The sequence below is a fragment of the Engraulis encrasicolus genome, chromosome 13 (genome assembly GCF_034702125.1).
Source record: "Engraulis encrasicolus isolate BLACKSEA-1 chromosome 13, IST_EnEncr_1.0, whole genome shotgun sequence".
NCBI classification, from domain to species: Eukaryota; Metazoa; Chordata; class Actinopteri; order Clupeiformes; family Engraulidae; genus Engraulis; species Engraulis encrasicolus.
The window spans coordinates 33,661,075-33,679,360 of record NC_085869.1 but is presented as its reverse complement, the minus strand read 5'-3'; the positions used below and the strand labels follow the sequence as shown (position 1 = coordinate 33,679,360).

The 18,286-nt window shown below is 42.0% G+C and overlaps 1 protein-coding gene across 1 annotated transcript; it reads right to left on the bottom strand.

The window, feature by feature from the left end:
• Positions 1-625: 625 nt before the first annotated feature.
• Positions 626-16,661, bottom strand: mlphb (melanophilin b). Its single transcript, XM_063212885.1, has 11 exons — positions 16,513-16,661; positions 14,891-15,112; positions 12,357-12,502; positions 12,117-12,151; positions 6,932-7,018; positions 6,123-6,270; positions 5,234-5,451; positions 4,120-4,203; positions 3,512-3,835; positions 2,655-2,813; positions 626-715 (listed from the first exon to the last, which is right to left on the bottom strand). Exons 1-11 carry the CDS (start codon positions 16,659-16,661, stop codon positions 626-628), a joined length of 1,662 nt encoding a protein of 553 aa, XP_063068955.1.
• Between the last annotated feature and the right edge of the window lie 1,625 nt (positions 16,662-18,286).

Sequence of the window (18,286 nt, the reverse complement as noted above, 5' to 3'; positions counted from 1 at the left end):
TGTGTGTGTGTGTGTGTGTGTGTGTGTGTACTGGCTTAACTATCCTTGTGGGGACCAACCAAATGTCTGCAGTAAAAAAAAAAAAAAAAAAGGGAATGGGTGCTCTCTGCAGCCCAAATGAAACGCCCAAAAATCCAAGTGTTTTTCTTGGAAACGGAGCTAAAAGAGTAAAAACGTTTTTTTCCTGACAGGTTACTTTGGTCTGAGAATCATTCAACATTGGGTTAGGGGTGAATATGAATACGAGTCAATAGGAGGCCGCACAAGGGTAGTTCAGCAAGTAATTGTGTGTGTGTGTGTGTGTGTGTGTGTGTGTGTGTGTGTGTGTGTGTGTGTGTGTGTGTGTGTGTGTGTGTGTGTGTGTGTGTGTGTGTGTGTGTGTGTGTGTGTCTGTGTCTGTGTCTGTGTCTGTGTGTGTGTGTGTGTGTCTCTGTGCATGTGTCACTGAGTGTGGGAGGAAGCTTGCGTTGCGATACATTTAGGAAGCTGTTAATCAGCGTAGCTGTTGCTTTAGCGGTCAGCAGCTCAGGTTTCCACAGAGATGAGCGCTTGTTGCGATTAAGCTATTAAGCAAAGCGTTTGACGGATGCATGGAGGGGATTGCCTCTCTATCTGATGCTTTGTGTTAAAGCCACTTGTCCACCCCCACCCTCCTCCAAGGCTTCTCTGGACCACCAACACTCAGCACGGCAAGACGACTCTGGATGTCAGACATCTGTAAAAGACACAATCACAGGAGTTTAAGTGTTGAGGGAAGAGAACACAGCTTATCAGGAGAAGAGAAGACAGGGAAAGGTCTGAAAGGGGAGGCACTCCTTCTTTGAAATACCTCATTACAAAATGCCTTTGTTGAAAATGACATGAGAACACAATCATGCTCTTCGAAATTCGGTTCAAACAGGGGAAACTTAAGAGTTTCCAGGCCAAAGCACACCTTCATTAAAAATGTGCTTATTCAAAATGACATGTCTTAAAGGAGTAGTCAAAAATGAGTCTTTAAGGGCATGTCATTTTGAAGAAATGCAAATTAATTAAGGAGTGCCTTTTTGAAAAAAACAAATAATTGCCTCGACCCAAAGAGCATCCAAACCCAAGAAACCAAAAGAATCATTTCCAAGCGCTGATCACGCCATGATCTTTGGACTGTGCTTGTGTTGCATGTGAGGCTGGAGTGTACACTATGGGCTGGGCCAGTGGTAACTCTGGGACCTCAGTCTGCCATGTACCGCCTACGGCGTGCTGCGTCCAAGACCACTGAAGGGAGTTCAACATCAGTGCAAGGATAAGCGCACCATTAGGCCACCATGTATGTAAAATGTCTTTCAAATATGACTACAGAATATGAGTTCAAGGTTATGGTTGTAGATACACACAGTTGCACAGAGTTTGCCTTTTAAGGTGTGTAAACCATTGCTGGAAACTTTTCATAAGGAGAGAGTAGTGGGTTAAAAACATACCATGAATCCTTCACAAGCCTACATAACAGTTTTGCTCTAGTCGCATGTGTGATTTATTTCCTTAGATTAACCGATGACAACAGTTTATGGTATATTTGTCTTTGCTTTCAACATGCCAGTCAATGATCACCCCATGGTATTATGGAGGCCCCTGATAGAATGACGACAAAGGAAGAACAAATGGTGTGCTTAAGAGCACTGAAGGGTATTGCAATTTTGAAATTCAGTGAATGTAATGGACGGTTAGCATAATAGTGGTATAGCGCCCACCTCTCTCTTCGCCATGCCTGCCCCATAATAATGTACATGTATGCCCCTTTAAAACGTCCCTGAATGAAGCATTAGTGTAGTTAGGTTAGTAGAAGAGATAGGTAGAAGGCCTATATGGTATTTAGTAGTGCCCACTTTGCTCTTGGTGTTCTGGACCTCTTGCTTGCCATGACTGCACTGCACCACACAGGTATATTATTCATGCACATTCATGCACATTCAAAAAATGTCTCTGAATGGATCGTTTGTATTGATTTGTGGTGGCGAGTAACGTTGAACAATATAAAGTGGATGGGAAAACAAACGCAGGTGTGTGATAACAGCACTAGAGTAGTCGTGACAGTGCCCCACCCACCTCACTCTCTGCGTTCTAGACCGTGGCTGCTTGCCATGGCTCTTTGTGTTGTGTTGGGGTAATAACCAACTAAATATTGGTGTTTTGATCTGGACCTTGGCTTGCCATGACTGTTGGCGTCAGATAAACTCAAGTGATTTGCCCGGTTGTCTAGTGTTGCGTTGGGGTAGCACCCTCCACGCTCTCTGTGTACTAGACCTTGATTTGCCAGGACTCCTAGTGATGTATTGGGTAGCACCCTCCACGCTCTCTCTGTACTAGACCTTGATTTGCCAGGACTCCTAGTGTTGCATTGTGGTAGCACCCTCCACGATCTCTCTGTACTAGACCTTGATTTGCCAGGACTCCTAGTGATGTATTGGGGTAGTGCTCACCTCGCTCTCTCTGTACTAGACCTTGATTTGCCAGGACTCCTAGTGATGTATTGGGGTAGTGCTCACCTCGCTCTCTCTGTACTAGACCTTGATTTGCCAGGACTCCTAGTGTTGCATTGGGGTAGCACCCTCCACGCACTCTCTGTACTAGACCTTGATTTGCCAGGACTCCTAGTGTTGCATTGGGGAAGTGCTCACCTCGCTCTCGGTGTTGTGGACCTTGGCTGCGGCCAGGGCCACCTGGTCCTCCAGGTCGGCCAGCTCGAACTGCGTGGTGGCGCTGGTACTTTGCCTCCGCTTCATATTCTCCTTCAGGGCCTGGGCTTGCTCGGCTGACCGCTCCATCTTCAGGCACGACTGGCAAGCGAGTCATACAAAATAAAATAAAATAAACATGTTAAGAGTAATGGGGAAAATATGCTTGCCTCAATTTGTTTTCAGAATATCTGCATGTGCTTGAGATGACACATATCTACAAAGTTCATTATTATAAAAGTAACGTTACCCAACACATGTCACATCTCATATCTCAAGCAGTGCTGAGAATATCAGACATGACATTAATGATGACTGTAATTGTGAATGTAATAATTATGTCATAATTATAATCTAATACATTCATTACGAACTCTGAGGATGTCTCTTTGCCTGTTGCACAGATGTCATTACTGAGCTGCGTCAGTGACCTGCTCAACTTCACAGAACAACAGCCAGTGATTGGAGGTGGCGAGACCGAATGCTGTTTGCTTTACTACAGCCAGAGGCGCATCTTGCCACCAGGCAAGGTACTGTAGGCAGCCGCTTGGGGCCCCCAAGCCCCTAGATAGTGAATAACAGCCCACACATTACCACAGTAGTGGCGATTTTGGTTCAAATGTTCATTCTGTTGCATTTTTGCTTGGAGCCCCATCTGATCCTAGAATCGCCTCTGACTACAGCAGGAAAAAAATAACCATGACGTGCAGTGTCCTGTGTTATATTAAGAAGTGGAGGTGGTGTGTTGTGTGCTGTGTGCTGCTCTGCATCTGTGAAAAGGGAAGCCGCATCTGCCTCACCTTGAAAGGCTCAGTCCTTTGTGGAGAGTCTGTCTTTCGGGGGGATCCGTTCTTTCGAGGAGACGTCTCCGGACGTTTCGGGGAGTCCGTCTTCCTCGGGGAGTCCAGGCGACGTGGGGATCCTGGCCTGGAGATTCTGGGGGAGTCCGTCTTCTGGGGGGTGCGACTGTGGGGATCTACCTTTCGAGACGCTTCGTGGTGGTAGATCCTGTACTCGTCCTCGTCCGAGGAAAGACCCTTGTCACTGATGTTGCCTGTCAGCTCGTTCAGTTTCTTTCGCAGCTTTTCTTCTTCCAAATCGGCCACTGTAGGCTGCACAAGTATCTGACATTCGCAAAAAAATAATCAGTATGTTACTGCACTACATTATACTGCAAATTATAGTTAGTAATCTGTACTGGAAATGTTATTATAGCCTACATGTGTGATCTAGATGCGCATTAATGCAAATAAGAAGGCTACTTACATATAAGATAGTTCACATAGAACATATCCAAGAATCAGACGTGTCGTGAATGACACCAATACTATTGGTCAAATATCCTTAATCCCACCATGGCGTGACATAATTGTTAATCTCATTATCACATTACATAACAGTTACTAACCGGTGGTACATTGACAGTCATTTTGTGTTCCAGGCGGTTGAGGAGGCTCTCAATGGCTGACATGCGCTTGTTGATCTCCAAGAGCTAATAGAGGACATGGGAAAGACGCATAGGCAAAAATATTAAGATTAGGTTAGATTGTTTTCCAGAAATAAATTGTGTGTGACACTGTGAAGGCATGAACGGTAAACAGTCATACTCTTCCTGCAGTTTTTCGGTCATAAAAACATCTGTAGGTATCTTAGCTTTACCATGATAGCTATTTTAAGATCAGTGATGTGTGCAACATAACTGTAAGCTTTGACACCTTATAAAATACACCTACCATGTTGTGAAATCTTAAGACAGTATATGGTCTACAAATTGTATTCTGTGGGGGAACCGTCAGTTGCCAAAGTCAGTAACATTCAACCCTGCACTCTGGAAAGACATCGTGGACTATTGAACGGATCAAATGTGTGAGGGGAAATGAAACAAAAAATGGGATCTTATTGTCAGGACATATGCGGACCAGAGACACGCTTTTGTGCAGATGATGTGGATTTGGATGTGGATGGCCCGGGTAGTCTGTGGAGCATTCGTTTGATGAATAAACTAACAAACAATGTCATAAACAGACCCAAACCTTGAAGACAAATGGCAAAAAGATGGAAGCTACGGATGTTCTAAAAAAACACCAAAGTCAAAGCCTGAAGGTGGGACATGGACTATTTTCCAGGGCACAGAGGATTCAAACTATCATCCCCAAAAATTAACCACTGGCTACGCATGTGTAGCCTACTTCTTCAATCCTCACAGTTCTGTTCTCTGTGTCTCTGTCTTCAGGAAAAATATAAAAAAGGAATTGTGCTCTGTGCTGCTTTGGTAGACATATTTGCATTCAGGGTTCTCCTCTGAGAGATTTCTTTCATAAAGACATTTGAGACTTCCCTGTGTTGTTAAAGTACGTGCATGTGTGCCTCTGTACATATGTTTGAAAGCCTGTGCCCATATACCGTAGGAATGCATGCACCCGTGTGCACTTTGTATGTGTGTGTGTGTGTGTGTGTGTGCATGCGTGCATTCGTGCATGTGTGTCCCCCCGCAGATGTGCATCCCCATCCATATGGAAAACCTGTTGCGGAGGCACTTGGTCGTCCACCAGGGAAGCCTGGCTGCTCCTGTGCGAGAGCGGCTGGTACAGATAGCCGTTATCCTCCTCCTGCGACGGCTCCTCCTGACTCTGGGACGGCTCGTAAAACTGAAGGTAGTTGTTGCTTCCGCAGTACGAGTGCCTGTGCTTGGGATTGGACTGTGCACGCTTCCTCCTATGCTCAGGGTACACGCCATCGTCTGCCGTGAAAGAGACGGGATGGGATGGACAAAAAACAGCAGGATGACTGGCGATGGCAAAGAGTTCAAGTCTGGGTTGTCATGGACACAGAAACGTTAACTCCAATGTCCTGAATTAGTTCATTTTAACACAATTTTCCGAGAACGTAAATAGATTCATTACAGTTAAAAATGAATAGAAGTTGCACCTGATTTCCAAAGAACTGTACCTTCAGTGCTGGACTAACTACACTCTGCTACCTCACAGCAAAGCACATGATTTCTACAGGGTGATCTAAACCTGTTCCAGGTCCTGTTGCATGAAAGAGGTTGTTCAGCCACGATGTTACTCTAATCATGCAACATAAACACAAACCTTTATCCAATATTTACGTGATTCGCCTTGCATGCAAGTTCTTACTGTGTGTGTGTGTGTGTGTGTGTGTGTGTGTGTGTGTGTGTGTGTGTGTGTGTGTGTGTGTGTGTGTGTGTGTGTGTGTGTGTGTGTGTGTGTGTGTGTGTATGTGTGTGTGTGTGTGTGTGTGTGTGTGTGTGTGTGTGTGTGTGTGTGTGTGTGTGTGTGTGTGTGTGTGTGTGTGTGTGTGTGTGTGTGTGTGTGCTACGCAATCTGAACAGGAACTTGCCATGTGTTGGTGCATGCACACACACACATCTCGTCCTGAACTCCTTACCATGGTGTGTTGCTTTCTCCCGATCAAAGCGACTGTCAAAGTCCGAGCCGGGCCCAAAGCAGCTCTGGATCTGCTCAAAGACGGATGCCAAGTCCTTCTCCACAACTGCTGACTCGGGGGGAGCCACGTTCTCCAGGCTACCACTGTTCTACATTACAAACGGCAACACACACATTCAGACTGACATATGACTATCTTCTTGAATAGCAATTCCTATCCGACTCTAGGGCCTATAGGATCACAGTTCTGAGCATGTAGTAAAGGGAAGAATGGACAGACCGGCAGCTAAAAGCTTTGAGAAAACCTGGTCAGTTCAACAACTGTTATGTTTCTCAGACAGACAAAGAGTATCACTTTAGCCACTTGCATCAATATTCAGATACTATATTCCATGAATTAAGCTTCTTGAATGGTATGATGTGCTTTTTGAAGGGTACACATTTAGCTTTTTGAATAGTATGAAAAACAATGCATTTTTTTCATCCCACAGTGAATTAGGGGAGAATTTGCAAACATGGAAGATTGTACACACTTTCAGGTGTAGGGAATAAGCAGACTGACAACCATTGTAGGATCACAGTTACTGTATAAGCATTGAGCTCTGGTACTGAAACCAGGCAGATCACAAAGACAGTGTTATTTGATTAGATTTAAACAATTATCTTAATACAGCCTTTGAAAGAGTATGACTCTGCTCTCTTTCAGTGACATAAAGATCACAAGCTCTTCCATAAAATCAGGTCAAGCATTATTCTGTCAATAGTGGATTATGTGGGATTGGCAGCATGGAGGAGGATGATCTTGCACACCTGATAAGACTGGCGACGGGAATACGCAGAGTATTCCGGATCAAAATCAAGAGGGTCCACAGGGAGAAGCCGCTTGGATTTCCTTTTCTTCAAAATATGATAGAGCCAGAGAGAGAGAGAGACAGAGAGAGAGAGAGAGAGAGAGAGACAGAGACAGAGACAGAGACAGAGACAGAGACACAGAGAGAGAAATGGAGACAGAGAGACAACAGTAACAGAGAGGCAGAGAGAGAAGGAAAGAGAAAAACAGGGAGAGTGGGGGGAGAGAAAGAAAGAGAGAGTGAGAGAGAGGAACAGAAATAGAGATAGGGAGAACAGTAAAAGAGAGAGGGGGGGAAGGGGAAGGGGAGATTGTGTGAGAGACAGAGAGTCAGTAGAGAGAGAGAGAGAGAGAGAGAGAGAGAGAGAGAGAGAGAGAGAGAGAGAGAGAGAGAGAGAGAGAGAGAGAGAGAGAGAGAGATCTGTGCTTACATACTTAAGCATATGACAGTGACGTGGTTTCAAGAAACTGAATGCCAAAGTGGGATAAACACATAATTCACCAGCTACCGCTGGCTCTATCTAAGGAAATGCCAAGCAAGCAGCCTAGTCTACTGTAATGACATTAGGCAAAAATTATGCCCTTTGATTCATCTCCTATAGGCCACCTCAGCCAAAAATAGAAACACAAGACAAGTAGACAACACAAGTATTCAGGAGACTTGTTTGTACTGTATGTAGGCTAGCTCTGTCTTTGTGAGGTCGCATCTGAGCTTGGAGGCCACAATAAAGGAAAGCATTTTTTGAAGACCCCTGAAGCAAACCTGGCTTTGCCTGACTTAAGCACTTTAGCCTAAAAAAATTTCCGGTCCACATTATGTCTGGGCTGGGTGTTCGGGGAAGGGCTTTGTCCTGACAGACAGACAGACAGATAACCGACTTGTGGAGTTCACCCTTCCCACTAGTAATAGTTTTTTGTCAATGTTATAACCAAGTGTTAGCAGTAGGATAGATTAAGATGTGCCCTTCAAATTTCAACAGAGTTCACCCCTTGTATGACTGCATGGCAAGACCAGGCTATGCAGAAGCAGCGATGTCATTGGGTTGTTTCCTGTCTGCCTGGGCAAGGGACAAGGAAACCCAAGACACCCATGGCATGACAAACCTGCACTGGTCACAGCAGGCCTCTGGACTGTGTTGCCTATACAGTACGTGCTTCAATGTGCACAAATGCTCTCATCCGTGATGATTGATTTGTGTTTTCACATTTTTCCTGGCTGTCTGGTTGGCTGGTGTGTGTGTGTGTGTGTGTGTGTGTGTGTGTGTGTGTGTGTGTGTGTGTGTGTGTGTGTGTGTGTGTGTGTGTGTGTGTGTGTGTGTGTGTGTGTGTGTGTGTGTGTGTGTGTGTGTGTGTGTGTGTGTGTGTGTGTGTGTGTCATATGTCATACCATTTTCTTAGATCCTCTCTCCTGAGGGTCAGCATGGTCTTCATCATGGCTATATGACCTGCCTATACAAACCAGGGAAGTAAATCAACATTATTTACTACAACAACAACAACAACAACAACAACAACAATAACAACAGCAACAACAACAACAACAACACAGACAAAGACACTGACATTAACAAATGAGATCAGTTTTCCTTTCAGAATTTCTACTTAGCTTCTTCTAAGTACTTCATGACCTCTTTCCAACATTTTGTTCTTGTGCCTCTTATTGAATTAATTAAAAAAGTAGGACTGGGCCATGGGGTGAGAGAGAGAGAGGTAGAGAGAGAGAGAGAGAGAGAGAGAGAGAGAGAGAGAGAGAGAGAGAGAGAGAGAGAGAGCAGATCAAAGATCAAAGCTATGAATGGGAGTGGGAAAGTGAAAAAGGGTGTAAGGGAAGACGATAAAAGACATGCATTTGAAAAATAACGAGAAAAGAACAATACAAAAATTAAGTATGCACAGGATCGCTTGAAACAATTTCCCCATCGCACAATCGTACTCAGTGAAGTATGAGATGTTTTCCCATGGGCATAGTTTTATAACAAGCCCATAAAATGGGTTTCATTGAAGATATGGCTTTGAATATTATGTCCTCAGTGACCTGACTTCTCTCTTCACTTTTTACTGAGTGATGGATGCACATTAGCCAGGGAAATGCTATGCTGATTTGCACCATCGTTCCGATCTGAAAGACAGCATGGATTCTTCCCAGAGGTAATTCTATGGTCAGGTGGGGCCCCCCAAAAAAGAACTACTGTGATTTAAGTGGGGGTCTGCCCATTGGTCCGACAGCCCATTAGTCCGACAGACAATAAGCCATACGGGAGCATCACGCAGCTACTAGGTAGGCTAGGCTACACAAGGGCACGTCTTTTCAGACAAAAACATGCCTTTACTGCCTTTACTGCCTTTACGACAGTTAGGATTAGGAATTGTTTTGGTTTGGGCACAGTTCTTACTTTTTTTTCAGTAAGCATAAAAGTGAATATTTTCAAACTTATGACGGTATTTGTATACTGACAGAACATGCCTTTACTGACGGTTATGGTTAGGAATTGTTTAGGTTTGAGCATAGTTTTAACATGTGTGGTGGTCGGACTAATGGGCTGTCGGACTAATGGGCCGTCGGACCTATGGGATGTAACCGTTTAAGTGTTAGCTGCCAAGCGGCTGCCTGCCTAGCCTGATGAGAACACGACTCGCTATGGGCTACATACATGACAAATGATACAATCATAACGGCCATGGGGCATCGTAAACCACATCTTTCCTATAAGAGATATGGAGGTAGCCTCCAGACAGTAGGGGAGACCGGGGCTGGTATGATCAGGGGCAGTTATGATCATTGTTGATTGCCACTACACTAAGAGGTGCTGAGAGATCATTTCAACACCAAAATGATGTACATTTGGACTAGAATAAGTCAACCTACATTGGAGTTCTCAAAGTCATTAACCCTTGAGGTGAGAGCAACTTTTCAGTTTTGGGTTGTCATTCCGTGGATTTTACACATTCCACTCAACACATCCCAGAAAAGTGACAGTTAAAGATAAAAAGATGAAACAGATGATTGACTGTTAAGGGACTCAGCTATAAATCAAAACAAAGTTTGAGCTCATCAGATGATTGATTCAAGCAGGGTAACAGCTTTTGTGAAAAAATCTGTGCCTCAAATGGCCGGGGCAGGTTCGATCACTAATGTCGGGGCAGGTTCGATCAATGGATTCCATTGACTTCCATTATATGGCACTACAATGGGGGTCTATGTAATTTTTCAGAAACATGAAAGGAATATGGAATTGAACTGAAAATAGTCAAATTAGGTTAAATGTTGAATGTGACATGTTGTTTGACCTTTTTTGCCAGTAATATGTTCAACAGCTTCGGTTTTTAACAAGTTTAGTGATATTTTTATGATTATTTAATCATTAGCCAATTAAACATTTCTCTCTTTGCATTCAAGCTGATCTTTATAAGAAACCATGGTAAAAAGACATGCCTTTATTAATTTATCAAGCTATCTGCTTGCTATTTCACATTATAATTTAATTAGGCCTGTGATCAAACCAGCCCCGACACCTGATCGAACCTGCCCCGGCACGGGGCAGGTTCGATCAATTTCTCAGTGACAATTACGGTAACACTTCCAAATAAAGGGCCATAATTAACAGTAAAGTAGCTATAACCTAATACTTAAGTAAGGGTTAATAATCATTACTTTACGCCATATTAGACACATATTAATGGTTATTAATGCATATGTTGAGCATTAGTAGGCAGTTACTTAACTATTAGATAACAATAGCATATTATTATTTAACTAATAGATAAGTAAGGGCACAGTTAATAGTTAAGTAACTTTCAGGTCATACTTAACCAAGGACCAAAATTAATACTTACTTCATACAAAAGTATGGCATAACTAATGGATAAATAATACATAAATATTGGGAGTTGGGACCCTTATAATAGAGTTGGCTGAGGATAACTAATGGTTAATTAATGGATAGATATTGGTGTTTGGGACCCTTATATTAGAGTTGGCTGCGGATAACTAATGGTTAATTAATCCATAGATATTGGTGTTTGGGACCCTTATAATAGAGTTGACTGCGCATACCTAATAGTTACGTAATTAGTCTACTGTGACGTCTAGCAGTCACTCGTTCAAATCACTGTAATAATGGCAACAGGAACCATTATATAGCAAGGATTGGACGTACACTTCTCAATGATGGTGGGGTGATGAGATGTAATTTGTTAATATACCACTTATTAGTTTTAATGGTAAAAACCCTACAATAAATGCAGAACATTATGAAGAGTAATAGTTTTGAAACGAAACTAAACCATTCCTTTGTGATAATTAAGTTAATGTCTGAAAATATTAGCTCCAAGAGTGCAGTGCATGATGGGTCCTCAATCTACAGACAATATTTCGGTATTATTTATTCATTAGTTATGCCTTTGTTGCCTTAGTTATGCCTTTTGTATTAAGTAAGTGTTAATTTTGGTCCTTAGTTAAGTATGACCTAATAGCTATTTAACTACTACTGTACCCTTACTTACCTATTAGTAAAATCATTTTTATGCTATGAACTTGTAACACAAGGTAATAGTTATCTAATAGTTAAGTAACTGCTTGCTAATGTTTGACATATGCATTAATAACAATTAATATGTGTCTAATGTGGCGTTAAGTAATGATTATTAACCCTTACTAAAGTATTGGGTTATAGCTACTTTGCTGTTAATTATGGCCCCTTATTTGGAAGTGTTACCACAATTACATTGCTTATTACTCGAAACAAGGGATCGTTTGTTGACATTATATGCATGTATCTTATAGAGGAGACATGACTCTTTCAGTCAATCACCATTCGACAGCTGTAAAGCTTTGTAAAGGCAGAGAAAAATAAATGAGAATGAAAATTGATCGAACCAGCCCCGGTCTCCCCTATCTCACGTGTGAAACAGTCTGGTGTTACCCAGGCAAGATGCACATAGCCATTTGGTGCACATGACATGGCAATCCGACTCGATGTTTTGCTGAAAAAAGGCCAACTACAACATAACAACACTGCTATGCTATGCTACATTAACGAGTCTTAAGTACGAGATGAAGACTTGGCAATTACAATTTTGGTAATAGCAACCTCCCACCTCTGCATGAAAGGGTTAAAGTGGATAGATGCTCTTCTTACCATAGACGTCTGGCATACTATGAGTGTCATCATCACGGGACTCTGATTTAAATGGAAAGCAGGATAAACAGGATGAAATCTTCAACATTTACATTTATATAAAACAATGACACTAAACTTTTTTGGTTGCAAGAGACTGGGAACCTCGAGTCTTATCAAGGTATTATCTTACTTTTAAAGTGTAAGTGTATATTTTTATAGTAAAGAAATGTATTTTCATGACAAATAAGTAGACAAGGACACCCACCCCTTAGGTCAGTCTCTGAACGGGTGCGCTCTGAACCTGTACTCAGCCTCTTGTATAGGGACCGCATCACTTTGGCACTGCCAAAACGCTTGAAACGAGTTTTCACATTCTCATGGTACCAATCCAGTGTTCCGATTTTCACAACTCTGTGAAATTGAAGAAACAAAAATGTTATTTCAGTGAATTTAATTACTCTTACCTTACTTTCGCATCTTACTTTTCCAGTAGCGATGACAGAATGAAGAGTATTGTTGCAAAATGACGTAAGTGCCATTTGTCACTTTTGCATTTTATTTTTGGAAATTATGGTTTAGACCAGGGGTCCCCAAACTTTTTTCTCTGGGGGCCACATTATCGTTCCAGACTGTGATCAGGGGCCGGGATCAATCATGTGGGCTGTATACTAGGTCACTGCCTGTTATAGCCATAATTTCTTGCACAAAATAGTTCATCATTACAAGTGATTTGCAAAATAAGTGAGTACTTCACATGTTTTTCAATTTGAAATACCACAGGTATTCCTTTTAACCCTTGTGTTGTGTTCATAAGCTGCATACACCTGTGGTGTTCGGGTCATTTTTGACCCGTGATAACAAAACTCAGCTATAAAATACCTTAAAACACTAGTTATCATCAAACATTGTTTTTCATCTCATGGCTAACTTGGTATGTATTCATATCCATCGAAATATTACTTGATGTATTTATCTTTTTGACTTTAAAGATCTTTTATCTTACATTATGCAAATCGTTTTTGATGACCAAAACTATCAAAATCTGCATAAATTCACTATTAATACCTCCCAAAGTGATACAATTAGTGATTATGTTGTCCATGTATTACAGCTGATATGAGAGTACAACAACCCCCAAATTTATTTTATTAGTTTTTCTCTAATATTAAAAAATATCCTCAAGAGTGGCATTTGTGGTGTTCGGGTCCAAACCAACCCAAAGAGATTTATAGCAGGATAAAGACCAAATGTCAACTAAATTAGTTTTTCAGTGCATAAAATTAATGTTTAAATATGTTGACTTGGTGTTTTTCAATATTTATATGATTTTAGTGTGGTAAATATACAAAATAACAATTCTGTCAGAGTCACAGCTATTCCGCCAATCTAATGCAAAGGTATTGGAAATGAACACCTTAATGAACATGAAAAAAGTCACACTATTCATCTGAATCCCCTATGCCATGAACATGGACCATTATGTCATTGCCACATCAACTTTATGGAAAGTATAAGACCAGTTCTACAGGTTTGGGTGCCATTATGCATTTTTGATACGTTTTTTGGAAAAATAATGTGCAAAAATGTATTTTGCAAACAAATGTGCAAAAAATCTCATTATATAATGCAGAAATGGATTCCCTGACCATGAAAACATATGAGTAGACACCAGAAATACATCTGTACTCCTTTCACAACAGGAGATATGACATATTGTAGTGTATGGGACTGTCCGGCGGCCATATTGGATTTGTAATATCAAAAAGCTGGCAAAAAAAAAGTTCAGGCAAGAAATATATTTTCCTCACCATAAATCACCAAACTGAAGACAAATGGCAACCAACAGCTTTTCAGAAATGCATACAACAACCAAAAATCTATACCGGGTCAATTTTGACCCCCGAACACCACAGATGTAACTTTTTTTTTTGGACCTTTAAAATATACTAAAATGATAAAACGTATTTTTTTTTGTGTTGAAATGATTGTGACTGAGGATTAGATGAAGCCTTATTCTAAGAAAGTAAAGGAAAGTGTGTTTTTTTCACACTAAAACTTGAAAACGGGTCAAAAATGACCCGAACACAACATAAGGGTTAATTTCTAATAACCCATAGAAACATATGGTGATTGACAGTTTATGAGTGATAAAATATAAATGGTAGGCCTGTTTATATAACAATGAGATGAGAAACTATCAAGACAAGATAGGATTGCTTCTTTGGGGCAGTTCAAATGGTGAGTTGCAGAGAGGTGGAGGGCCGGTCAAAGGGGCGTGGCGGGCCGCATCCGGCCCCGGGCCTTAGTTTGGGAACCCCTGGTTTAGACATCCTTTGTGTGAATTCTTGCCACTCAAATATTTTCATAAAATAATTTTTAAACCTAAATAAAAAGGCATTTGCAGTGCAATGCAGTGCAATGCAATGCCCAATACAAAAATGACAACTTCCCAAAATGTTCCAAAATGGACAGGGGTCAGTGACGTTTTAGCGGTAGCCCACGTCAGGGTGGTGCAACGACAGCCAGTGACACTATTGTATGGATTTTTGTTTTGTCTGTTTTTTAGTGGACTATCTAAGAAGCATATTCATTGCAGCATATCAGCCACCAATTACTAATTAACTCATGGGCATTAAATGCAGTTACTCCGACTGACATCTCAGCACCAAAAAAAAGTCTTTTACCCATATACGTCATTTGCAACCAACGTTTTTTCATATTTTCCTCTCCATTTTCTGGGGATTATCATCATCATAGTAAGGATTTAGAATTATGATCACATGTACAGTAAGGCTGTACCTGGCCATTCGGCAGGGGTCACACACCCAGCCACGGTCCTTCTTGTTGTAGCGGCTGCAGGCCTTGCAGGTGAAGAGTTGGCAGTCCAGACACTGGCGCTTGCTGTTAACCAGGAACTTGAATGGCTGCAGGCACCGTATGCAGAGAGACTCGGACAGGTTCGACTGGGACCCCAATATCACTGTTTTGGTCTCCTCGGTTTTGATCTTGTGCTTCAGCTCTCTGTAATATGCATATTTCTTGTTTAGAATATTGGGAAAAGGAATGGTTTGGAAGAGTTTCCTGAAGAATACCCATGCTTGGCTATGTATATTTCCTTTCAAATAGTGCAGTGGGTGGAGATGGGATCTGAGCCCTGGGATCCAATTATAGTACAGTACTTCAAAGTATTCTAGTAAGATTGTATTTGCCTTAGCTGCATAGTAGTGTGTGTTAATTAGCCCTCCGTACTGCCTTTGATGGGAGGTGTTTCACAGTAAAAAAAAAAAAAAAAAAAAAACAGTGTTAATTCAACGCTTAAGTCAGGCTCAAACTACATGACTTTTAACCCTATCCAGACTAGGGGGGCTTAGAGTGCCCGCACCAACTTTGATGTCGTATGATGTTGTGTAACAAGAAATCTTGTCCGACAATTGCCTCCGTCGATGGTCATGGGAGTAACGTTCCACCAATTGTCGTAAGGCAGGTTTTCCACCGAGACTCGGGCTGATAGTCATGTTGAGCCCGGCTTTAGGGAGTAGGCTTACCAATTACACTCTAAATGATATTAAATCGACTCTCTAAAGCTGGGCTCAAACTACACCACTGATTCACGGCTGAAAACCCCCCTTACTACAATTGGTGGAACATTACCCCACAGGACCATCACAAGCGATTGTTGGGCAAGATTTCCTCATCGTGTCCAACGTTCTAAGGTAGAATTTTGCCGGGTCAAGGAGTCGCTGATCACAAATCATAGATATTAAACAGTGTTTGATATGTGTTTACGATCAGGGATACAATACACGACGAAACGATACGATAGTACTTTATTGTTGGTTTGAACAGAAATGTATTTTGTATCCCTGAGTTAGACTCGTTCAAGACAGGACATACACATAACATCACAAGACTATTGCACCAATTGCATTATGTGCCAATGGATTGACAATTGTGATTCTCTTTATGTATGCGGCGCGAACTGTCTTCAAAATCAGACACAAAATCGGAAGTTGTGTAGTTTGCGCCTGGCTTAAGAGTTGAATTAACACTTCATTTTTTACAATGTACCTCCCACCACATTATTTACATGAACATGTTGGCATCCCTGCTGTTTTTTGTATCCATGGATACTGGATCTGGATAAAGAAGTCTCATACCCATGCTACCTGCCTACTGTTTTTTCCCAGGTTTCTCCTGTGTTTTTTATTAATCTCCCAGCAAATTCCGACTACTACAGACAATAAATGTTATTCTCCCTTAATTTCTGACTTCCATATCCATGTACTCTCCACATCGACACACGTTTTACCGCCATCACAAAAATCTCCCGGATTTGGCTACGTTGACAGGTATGCCCATTAGTGCTGTGCTGCCCATAGCTGCCCTGTCTGGAAATCTCTTTTCTGAGAGGCTGGTCTCACCCGATCCTGTTTTCCTCCTTCTTGCGCAGGTTGAAGTCCCTCTGTACCACGTGCCAGACATGCTTGGCCTCCTCGTCCGTGAGTCGGGACAGGTCCAGCTTCCTCCCTCCTCCTCCTCCTCCTCTCGCGGCATGCATCATGTTCATCATGGCTCTATGATGGGAATTGACCCGTGCTAGACAGGTGCTGAGTATAAAAACAACAAAAAAACAGACACACACACTCAAATGAGATTTGCATTATACAAGTCATATGAAACCATTACGCACAGACACAAGTCATATTTTGTTTAATTTTGTCATCAGCTCGATCCAATAAGTGCCTGGGTAGGGCACAAACTAAGGAAACTGTAAAAAGTCATTTTTTCCCACCTACGCATCACAACCAGCAAAGCACAGAGTACACTTGTTGCTTTTCCCCTTTGTTTGTCCAGTCTATTCCTGGCTTAAAAAGGAACGAAACATTAGCACATTTTAGATATTTGTCTTTACAAGTTAAGTGAAGGCATTAGAACAATGACTGAATTCAGGTGTGCTGAATTTTGAGCTGTCTTTCCTTCCATTAAGAAAGACAAACTATGCAGGGGGAAAATGATGCAATCCTTGCACCTCTGTCTGAAACAGCCGGCCATGTGTTTTGAAGTGACTGGAGCTTGGCTGGCTGGCTGGTCACTTGACTAGGAGGAAAGAAAAGGGAAGGGAAGAGAAGGGAAGGGAATGGAGGGCCAGCCGGAGAGAGAGAGACCGAGGAGGAATGCAATCTGCATCAATGGAGAGAGAGAGAGAGAGAGAGAGAGAGAGAGAGAGAGAGAGAGAGAGAGAGAGAGAGAGAGAGCTCAGGGAGGGTGCTAAGCCCTCGTAAACCCATATTGTTCAGCTGGGTTCACCACACATTAGTGAGAGGGATAAAAGACATTATAGGTTCTAGGTTTTTGACGCTTCCACAGATGTCGAGAAAGCTGAATGCTAAAGAGGTTCTGTAGCTGTGCAGAGTAAGTGAGGATCGGCCAAAAGTTGCCCTGTTAAACAGAAAAGTAGAAAAGTACAATCCAGACCGATCTCCATGTGAGTCACTAATGAGGATAACATTTATTCTGGCTCAGGGATATTGTACAGTCAATAGGCACACCAGACCAGCCTAGTTTTTTGGACTTTTCAGAATATGCAGGCTAAGAGAAAAAATATTAGTAACTATTTTGTTTTTGATCGTTTTTGTTTGTTTTCTTGAGGTAAATCACTATATTGCGATTCGGGAAGCAAGTTTGTTGATTGTTCGTTAATTTCATCCTGTCTTTTCTTCTCGTTTACATTACAGACTAAAACGTGTTGCAGTCACACCAGCAAAATAACTGTTGTTTGGCAAAGGGACCATTTTCTGCCATCTGAAAGCTGATGGAATTATTAACAAATACAAACTCAGAAAAATCCCCTCGTGGTCCAAGTCAAACAGCACAACGCTTTCCAACATAAACTTGGAGTTGCTGGCCTGTTAGCAGCACATAGCCACTCTAGGCCGTTTATTCGTTTGACCGTTACAACCCCCATGTGCAACAGCACAGCACTGAGCTCAGTGCTCATTCATTTTCAATCAGAGCTCAACAAGAAGAACACGGAGAATTTTAATTCATTCCATGTTGCTATGACGACTCCTTCTGTGGGGTTGTTTCATGGGTTGTTTACTTTTTGTCCAAACTCTGCATTCGGTGAGGCCAAGCTGCGTATATGGCAGGCTGGCTGCCATAGCTGCTTGGACCTCGAGCATGACAACAGGACTT